The sequence below is a fragment of the Myotis brandtii genome, unplaced genomic scaffold, assembly GCF_000412655.1.
Source record: "Myotis brandtii unplaced genomic scaffold, ASM41265v1 scaffold363, whole genome shotgun sequence".
Taxonomy (NCBI): domain Eukaryota; kingdom Metazoa; phylum Chordata; class Mammalia; order Chiroptera; family Vespertilionidae; genus Myotis; species Myotis brandtii.
Window position 1 is genome coordinate 1,819,804 of NW_005363938.1, and position 10,018 is coordinate 1,829,821.

The window sequence follows — 10,018 nt, forward strand, 5'->3', positions numbered from 1 at the left end:
GCTCCCCTCGCTTGCGCGTCGCTTCCTGGCCGCCCGGACTCTGGCGGTCCCGGGCACTGGGCTCGGAATTCCCGCTTCCCTGGAACCTCCCTTGCTAACTTTGTGCCTTCCTACTCTCGTGTCCTCTCCCCGGCTCCTCGCCTTCGCCAACTTTCTTTTTCTTGCTGCCCTCCTTTCCCCCCTTGACTTCCTTGGTCCTTCCGCGTCCCCAGCCCTCGCAGCTCTGCTCCTCGGCTCTCCTGTTCCCTCCCACCCCGAACCCCCCTCCTGGACTCCCCAGTCTCCTTTCTCGCCGTGAGTTCTGCCCCTCCTCAGGCCCCACCACCCCTTTTTCCCTTCGGCTGTCCCCCCTCTCCCTCTCATTTCTCGTAGCTCTCCTGCTCGCCCACTTCCCCACCCTCATCGCAGGCCCCTTTCCAAAAAACCTCCTTCCTCCACCTCCCTCCTCCCTTCGGGAACGCGTTTGGAAGCGTCTCCTTTCCTCCGCGTTTCTCAGGTCTCTGCTGCAGGACGGTTCAGATTTCCTCCGACAGCACTTTGGGGACGGATTGGATAAAGGATGAAAACGCTTCTTCTACAGCTTGAATGCGGCGGCTGGGCTTACCGACCTCTGCGAGGTCCTGGGAAACCCCGTCACCCCCGGGACACCGCTTTTTGGGGAAGCTGCTTTATCTTCTCCAGTCTTCTCAGGTTCTCTGCCTCCAGAGGGTCTGAACTTCCCTGACTTCTTTGTTCGGGGTTTGTACTAGCCTTGCGCCTTTTCTGCTTGCAGCCCGAGGCCCCTTTTAACTTTCTTTATGAAGAAATGGCCTTTGCAGCGTGCGCTGGGCAGATATTTGTTGTTTTCTGTGCTGGTTTTGTGTGTGTGTTAGAGGATAGGATGGCGTTTTAGGACATGGGTAAGGTGCTTTGAAGAGGGATTGAATCCCAGTGACTCCCAGAGACACTTGGTACCTGACACCACCCAAACACACACACACACACCGGTATTCAATCCGTTTTGAAGCTTAAATCTTTCCTCTTAGTGTATCTTTTATATAGGATTAGATCCAGATGATCTATGTCCTTGAAGTCTCAGGGGCCTCTGGTTGGTAGATTTTATCCCATTTTGGATAAGTGTCTTCTTTTGCCTTTGAACATGCGAACCAGAGAAATCACACTACCTTTCCCTACAGACAGTTTTCTAACATGAGCGCACCTGTGTACAGAAAGTTGGTGTCAGCTACTGGGACTGTGTTTGCATCCAGTACTGAGGTAGATGCTTTGTATCTGCCTCTCCCAGCTGCGCCTGAACACTTAGTAGGTGTTCAGAAATGTTTGAAAAGGGATGGAAGAGGGGGAAACCACAGTAGGAAAAACTCTTTCCCTGGCATTTTGGTTCAGTAGAAAAAACTTATCCTGGAACAATAGCTATTCTAGTTTTTTGTTCGGGTTAAAATTTCAAAAGCAAAATATGCTTACTGTGAAAGTCAATGTATATAGTGTTATGTCAGGTGTAAGTTCTCATCTCAGTGCCTGCTTTACCCACATTCTGGTACATCCTTCTAGACCAGTGGTTCTCAACCTTCCTAATGCCGCGACCCTTTAATACAGTTCCTCATGTTGTGGTGACCCCCCAATTTCATTGTTACAAATTGAACATAATTAAAGCATAGTGATTAATCACAAAAACAATAATTATATATGTGTTTTTCCGATGGTCTTAGGCGACTTCTGTGAAAGGGCTGTTCGACCCCCAAAGGGGTCGCGACCCACAGGTTGAGAACCTCTGTTCTAGACCCTTTGCATACAAAGAAGAAAGGGAGATAGATTTGTAAACAAAAATGGCGTCGTTTCTTAATATGTCATGAACTTTCTTCCATTTTAGTACATACAATTCTTTTTTTTAAACAATTTTACTTTATTATTACTTTTATGTAATTTTATTGACTTCAGAAAGGAAGGGAGAGAGAGAGAGCTAGAAACATTAATGATGAGAATCATTGATTGGCTGCCTCCTGCAGGCCCCCCACCGGGGATCAAGCCTGCAACCCAGGCATGTGCCCTTGACCGAAATCGAACCCGGGACCCTTCAGTCCGCAGGCCCACGCTCTATCCACTGAGCCAAACCAGCTAGGGCAGTACATGTAATTCTTAACAACGTCATAGTTTTCCAATTAGTCCTCTGTTGACAGTTATGTTTCTCCAGTTTCCACATCAGTGAATTGATGGTGTACAGCCTTGAGTATTTGTCCTTGCGTGCCTATTTTTTAGGTAGATCATTATAGACATTGAAAAACAGAAGCCAGACTTGCTGACTCTTGACTGATCTTGTCCCAGTGACATCACTTCTGCAAAGTGCAAAGCCTACTTCATAACGTAGAAGCTGTTGGAGCACGTGCTGGCATTTGGCAACTTCTTTCTCTCCCTTCAGCTCTTCCATTTGTTTTGATTGGGAAGGATTGGGGTTGGGGTAGAGAAGGGCGGTGAGTTAATTCCTGATGGTTTATAGGTGTGTATTGCTTCTAGACCAGCATGCCCTGGCTTTCTTCACTCAGAGGGAAGCCAAGAGAGATTGCTTTGTTGTGTTTTTCTGGTTTTGAAATCAAAGGCATGTGTCTCAAGTGTGTTTTCAGACTTCTCTGTTAACTTTAATCATGGAAAACACACCAAAAACTTGGTGAAACGCATTTTTGTAGGAGTGATAGTTTTAAGTTACATAAAATAGATACTTTTTGAACCACTTGTTCCAGTTTGTTCTTCTGTGCATGCTGTAGAATATAGAGTTGAGGTGCCCATTAGATTTGTCCCTGATGGTGGGACACGATGACATGATGGTGTATTGAAAACACAAGTTAGGAGACTAAATGCCTGTAACACGGATGAAATATAGGCATGAAGTATCCGTTTTTAAGATTGTGGGTACAAAGGTGTGTATATCATTACCAAGAGTTAACACCTGCCTGTCACAGTGCCTTTTAAAAGACCGTGTGGGCCAAATGAAAATGAGTGAATTTGACCTCTAATCAGTCTGTTTGCAATCCCAGGGAGACCTTGAACTTGAATTTAAAGACAACCCCCCATCCCCCCTTGGGTCTGGTTTACAATGTTTCTGCTCCCGCTTCTAAAAAACCAGTTAGATGGTAGGAGGTAAGCCCGGAGTGCCAATGATCATCTTTCTATTGCAAGAGAGGAGACAGCCTGAGAATGAAGCCAAAACATAGGAAAGCAGGACCAAGAGGTAGAGAGATTGGGTCCTGATGATATTGTTTGAGCGCCTGGATCCAGCTGTACCTGATTTACTGTTATGAGAGATAATCAACTCCCTTTCTTGGTTGTACCAGTTAGGGTTGGATTTCTGTCACAAGAGAGTGCTACTTAATATATAAAAAAGTGATAAGTGATTGTCTTGCTTACTCCTACAGCTGAATGGCCTTAAAGTGACAAAGTTGTTTATAAATGCCCAGCACACAGCAAATAGAAGGTGATGTTAAAATTCAGTAGATAATGCTGGAGGAAGGGAACCTTTGCAAGTCATCTTACCTGCTTTCTGTGGCAGAGAATAACATTAGAACTTTGAGACATTTTCACATGGCAAAGGAAACATTTTTTTAAGATTGCTGTTTCAGTGCTCGCTTCCTCAGCACATATACTAAAATTGGAACGATACAGAGAAGATTAACCCTGCGCAAAGATGACAGGCAAATTCGTGAAGCGTTCCATATTAAAAAAATAAAATAAAAAGATTGCTGTTTCAAAACAAAGCCTTACTTCTTCCCTCTTAGCCTGTAGTATATTTTTTCTCTTCCCTGAGGATTGATTTTGAAGTGCAGAGGTTTTTGGTTGAAATGCAGGCTTGTGGTTTTTGCCTTTAGTTGAAGACCCTGCACAAAGATGACACGCAAATTCGTGAAGCGTTCCATATTAAAAAAATAAAATAAAAAGATTGCTGTTTCAAAACAAAGCCTTACTTCTTCCCTCTTAGCCTGTAGTATATTTTTTCTCTTCCCTGAGGATTGATTTTGAAGTGCAGAGGTTTTTGGTTGAAATGCAGGCTTGTGGTTTTTGCCTTTAGTTGAAGGAATCAGAGATTTAGAGAAGGGCGTGCAAGCTGTGACCTAAGCTCAGGTCTCTGCTTAGTTTCTCCCCAGTATCTGAAGTCCAAAACCAGATCCTTCCCATCAGCATGGTTGTATTTAGAGCCCCTCCCACAATGGAAGCACCTCCTAAAACATCACAAATTAATTTCTTCGGGATCAAGTTTAAGCCTCACTGGCTATGATAACAGTACTTTAAGGAGCCCTTTTCTAAGCCTCGTCTGTCATAAGAGTGTAGGATGAAGGTTATTAAATTCCAATAACTATATCAGATACTCCTTATCATGTAAACCTTGAAGAGGGGGTAGTTTCAAACATGGCATCCTATCCTCCAACCCCTTCCCATCAAAGAGATGCCACTCAGATGCTGAGGGAGAGGTGTTCCCAATCCCGATAAGCATCTTAGGGATTTACAGATATAAATTATAAACTAGCCTTCAGAGGGTCTCTTGCTTCTTGCCTTTTCTTATCCTCATATCCCCATCAGCTAGTGGCCAATCTCTATCTTCCCCTATGTATGTTCATTCCATAAGCATTTATTGAATGCCTGTAGGCATTGGGGATATAAAAGATGGAGAAGGTCCCTGTGTTCAACATCTGACATTCCAGTGAGGGGCGATAAACAAAAACAAAACTCACAAAGTGATAACACAAAGTTGGGTTAGTATGATACTGAAGGGCTGGAGGGGGTATTTGGTAGTATTCAAATAAGGTCTCTCTGGGGAAGACATTTTATTTATTTATTTATTTATTTTTTAAAATATATATTTTATTGATTTTTTACAGAGAGGAAGGAGAGGGATAGAGAGTTAGAAACATCGATGAGAGAGAAACATCGATCAGCTGCCTCCTGCACACCCCCTACTGGGGATGTGCCCGCAACCAAGGTACATGCCCTTGACCAGAATCGAACCTGGGACCTTTCAGTCCACAGGCCGACGCTCTATCCACTGAGCCAAACCAGTTAGGGCTGGGGAAGACATTTTAGCTGAGATCTGAATGGCAAGAAGGAAACCTGCTGAGAAAAGATCTGAAGGAAAAGCATTCCAGGCAAAGCGAACAAGTGCAAAGGCCCTGAGGTAGGGCAAGCTGGGTGTGTCCAAGCAACAGAAAGAAGGCAGTGTAGCTGGTGCATAAGCAAGAGGGGTAGGCGGGTGGGAAATGCTTAGAGAACTAGGCAGGGATTAAATATGTTGAACCTTGGACATGATCTTTTTGCAAACAGCAGGAAAAGTCAGTATACATTCATTGTTCCTAGTTCCTTACATTCTCACCCTACTTTACGCAGACTTCCTCCCATGCTTTGCATTTGTCCTTAATAAGATCATCAATGGCCACACAGTGCTCAGTTACAGTTGCATGGGCTCTGTGCTCTGGACACTATAGACATTGGTTTGGTGACTGCATATTAGCTGTGTTCTGGGTTCATTAGAGCTTATGGGTTGAGCAGGGAGCACCATACCTAGGTTCACCCTTTCCTGTTGCCATAACAGTAAATCAGGTACAGCTGGATCCAGGCGCTCAAACAATATCATCAGGACCCAATCCCTGTACCTCTTGGTCCTGCTTTCCTATGTTTTGGCTTCATTCTCAGGCTGTCTCCTCTCTTGCAATAGAAAGATGATCATTGGCACTCCGGGCTTACCTCCTACCATCTAACAAACCCTAGTGGAAAAAGAGAGTTCATTTCTCCAACACCCGACCCCCCAACTTTATGGTTATACTAGTAATTGACATATAAAATTGTGTAAGTTTAAGGTGTACCACATGATGGCTTTATGCATGTATATATTGCAAAGTGATTATCACAATAAGGTTAGTTAACACTTCCAGAGACTTTGTTTCTTGATAGCTCTGCAAAAGGTGTGGGTCTGGACACTTACTGGTTTAGCTTGTGTTAGGCCCACCCTTATTATTGGCTTAGCTTGGGTTCAGTCCAACCATGACTTATTCAGCTTGCGTAAGGCTGATCCCTGTTATTGGCTCAGCGTTGAGTAGGCCCCACCCCTAAGCCAGTTACTGATGCTGGAGGCATGAGTAGTCATGTGCCTTCTCCCAGGTGCAGAAAATGATGTCAAGTTCATCTGAACCACATGGAATGAGTGTAGAGTCAGTTTCTCCAAGGGAATATTGGGATGCTGTTACAGGAAGATGGAAGAAGGAATGCTGGACTGGAAAAAAAAAATCAACAAATTAACAGCTTTCTACTCCATTTGGCCTCACTGCTTAGATCAAGTTTTCAGAGAAATTGTTCTCAGAAGGGTGTAGGTGGGAGGTCTCATGGCATACTTTCTCTGAATTAGGAAAGAAGAGAAATTAGGAGGGCGAGAAGATGTGCAAACAGTTACTAGTAAGTATAGAGTTATCAATAAGTGCTGTGCTCACATAGAGGTATTGTTCAAATTCTGTCAGAGATCCAGGAGTTGTTGATGGTATCCGTGTCAACACTGACATATTTAGCCGAATTATTTGTACTTTTAGCCCAAAATACAGCTTGTTGGTTATGCCTTGTGGAGTGAGGGGTTGCGTTCATTCTTTTGTCCCCAAGGACACACATTGCAGACTGTGAGCTCCTTTGAAGGAAGGAAGGGACCTTGGAGGCATCTAATTTGGGTTTCCAACGACCTTTTGACAAGCTCAGAGCCTTTAATAAATTCAGAAAATAAGCTCAGTCAGCAGGGAGTCTATAAACTGACAACTGTTAATAGAACGTTTCCTAACCTCTGCTTTGGATATCTCAAAATCCTCAGAGCCAGAGCCGCCACCCCCCACTCCCCTCTAGCTGTGGTCTACTTTGTCTCCTTTTCTTCTCACACCCAGTTCTCCAAAACCCCATGGACTTCCTCTTCCTCACCTCCCACGGACTCCTCCACCCAGTTTATTTCTCCTCCCTCCTCCATTGTGTTGAAATATTCTTGCTCACATTACCAGTGACCAACATTTTGCTAAGTCTGTTGGATATTTTCCAATCCTTATCTTACCATCTTCTCTGTTGCATCATGGATACTGTGCAACCCTTGACAACCATCTACTCCAAGACAGCTCTCTGTTTCTCCTCTGTCTCCTCCGATTACTGTTTCTTTCCTTGCCCCCCTTTTCAAACATTGGCATTCCTCAGAGTTCCATAAATAGCCCTCATTAGATTCTCCAGTGGTTCCGTCACAAGAAAAAGGAAAGAACCAGCTACAAACTCATAACTCTTAAATTTGTATCATTAGCCCAGAATTTACCTCCGAGTTTAAGATTCAGTGTTGCATCTAGATGTGTCGTGGGCATGTCAAACTAATAATATCTCAAACTGGGTTCATTATCCCCTGCCCTTAAGATTTTTCCTTCTGATATTCTGCATCTGTGGTGATGGGGGTGGTGGTGGCACCCAGTTGCCTATGCGAGAACCCCAGGAGGTGTCCTCACCTCCATATTTTTCTTATTTCCCCTCTTCCCAATGTGTTAATCAGCAAATCCTGATGGTTTTATCTGTCCATGGAATGAAACCTGCAGGTGGGCTATATTTTGTCTGAGTTTAGTTTTAGTGATTTGGCAATGTTTTATCATTTAATCCATTGTAAAGTTCGGGAATTCCTCTCCCCCTCCACCCGGCCCCCTTATAAAGATCAGCTGTTTAACCAGGGTAATAATTTTAAAACTTTCTCTCCTAGACACCATGCCACAAGAAGAGTGACTTCTTCTTTCATTTTCACAATGGAGGACTCTGGGAAGACTTTCAGCTCTGAGGAAGAAGCAGCTAACTATTGGAAAGATCTGGCTATGACCTACAAACAAAGGTCGGTTCTCCAGAGTTCACCCTGCTTTTTCTTCCCAAAATGATAGCAGTCATTTTGGGGGGCATATTATCTGATAAGCACTGTGAAGGCTTAGCATACATTATCTCAGTTATTAGTAAATCTCAAAACTACCCCATGGAAAAAATAAACAACAAACATGATCTTCCCATTTTACAAATGAGGAAACTGATCCTTAATGAAGGCAAATAACTTGCCAGGTCGCACAGCAGAGATAGAATTTGAACTCCAAAGCCTGTGGTCCTAAGTAAACTGCTACTTCCCATCTTACTTTTCTGGCAGGGTTTTATCAATTCCTAGATGCCATATCCGGTCAGTGCTTCATATGGGGGGAAAGAACTCCCTGAACCTAGCAAAATGGGTTGTTGCCATTTTAAAAACCTGAAACCAGTGTTTCAGTGCCCATATCTGGGAGGTTTGTGCGTGTGCGTGCGTGCGTGCGTGCGTGCGTGTGTGTGTGTGTGTGTTACATGCCATTGAGTTGGTTCCAACTCCTGGCAACGCTGTAAATGAGTGATGTCCACAATATCTTGTCTTCAGCAGCCCTACTCAGCTCTTGTAGACTCAAGCTTATGGCTTCTTTTATGGAGTCAATCCATCTTGTATTTGTCTTCTATTTTTCTCAGCATTATTGTCTTTTCCAAAGTATCCTGTTTCTCATGATGTGTCCAAAGTAGCTTCAGTTTTGTCATTTTTGCCTCCAGTGATGTTTCAGGCTTAATTTGCTCTGGGACCAACTTGTTTGTCTTTCTGGTGGTCTAGAGTATTTGTAGAGTTCTTCTCCAACATAGTTCATGAGTCAATTTTTTTACTGTCGGCCTCCTTCACTGTAGTGTTCACATCTGTGCATAGTAATTGGGGATATGAAGGTGTGGATGAACTTAGCCTTGGTCTCTACTGACATCTTTGCTTTGGTGATCTTTCCTAAGTCTTTTGAGGCCCAGCCTTCTCTTGATTTCTTGGCTGCAGTCTCCATTTCAATTGACTAGACCAAGATAAGCAAAAATCTTTAACAAATTTGATGTCTTCATTGTCTATGTTAAAGTTGTATGTTTTCTTCTATAGGCATGATTTTTATCTTCTTTATGGACACGTTATAATGGTGTGATAAATGACATTTGTATTATGACCAATTTCCACTTATAAATAAATCTGCAGAGAATTCACAATTGAAATTATGTTTACTACATGTCGGGCTCAAAAATATATGTTGGATGAATGAGTGAAGAGTGAATTGGTTAAGAAATGGCTTTGGCATCAGGCATGCCTGGATTCAGGTCTAAGCTCTGTTTCTGGCTTCTTATGTGACCTTGAGACAAATCACTCATCTTGTCTGAACCTCCTCTTTTCATCTGTAAAATAAGGAAAATGATAGTTTCTGCCTCAAAAGGTGGTTGAATAAAGAGCTGACCCATGTATAAGACTTGGCAACATGTAAGTGCTCAGTATATTATTTTCTGACATCTTGGAATTCTGCTGTAGGGCAGAGAACACACAAGAGGAGCTCCGAGAATTCCAGGAGGGAAGCCGAGAATATGAAGCTGAATTGGAGACACAGCTACAACAAATTGAAACCAGGAACAGGGACCTCCTGTCAGAAAATAACCGCCTTCGCATGGAGCTAGAAACCATCAAGGTGAGGGGGTGAGAGGAAACGCTTCCAGGGTGGCGAGTGTGCCTGGGAAAGAGAGCCCTGCAGAGCAAGGGCCGTGGCCCTGGGCGCACTCCCACCTCCAGGCCTGCTGAGTGGATGTGGTGGTTGAACACTTTATGTTCCGGGAGCTCTGTGAGAAGCAAGTCACACACATGTCCCCAGGGCCATTCTTTGATTGTCTGTAATAATCTCATAAGGCATATGAAAAGTAGATAGTTTTAGAGTATTGAGGGTTGCTAGACTTGCTGATCATCTATAATAATAAAAGTGTAACATGCTAATTAGACCAGACAGCTGAACGACCTTCAGGATGTCATTCCAGATGTCCTTCCGGATAAAGCCGTGGCGACAGGGGCCAAGGCAGAGGCAGTTAGGGGTGATCAGGCAGGCAGGCGAGTGGTTAGGGGCAATCAGGCAGGCAGGCAGGCAAGCGGTTAGGAGCCAGTGGTCCCAGATTGCAAGAGGGATGTCCGACTGCCGGTTTA

General features: G+C 43.9%; 1 protein-coding gene across 7 annotated transcripts in view; it reads left to right on the plus strand.

Annotated features, from left to right (window-relative positions):
• Positions 1 to 7,735: 7,735 nt before the first annotated feature.
• The window catches only part of NDE1 (nudE neurodevelopment protein 1), a 29,276-nt gene continuing 26,993 nt past the window's right edge, over positions 7,736 to 10,018 (plus strand). For all 7 annotated transcript variants that reach the window (XM_014544406.1, XM_014544412.1, XM_014544410.1 and 4 more), the window contains exons 1-2: positions 7,736 to 7,861; positions 9,362 to 9,515. In XM_014544406.1, coding sequence (XP_014399892.1) covers positions 7,779 to 7,861; positions 9,362 to 9,515 — 237 coding nt within the window. In that variant the 5' untranslated portion in view covers positions 7,736 to 7,778. The remainder of the gene's footprint in view (positions 7,862 to 9,361; positions 9,516 to 10,018) is intronic.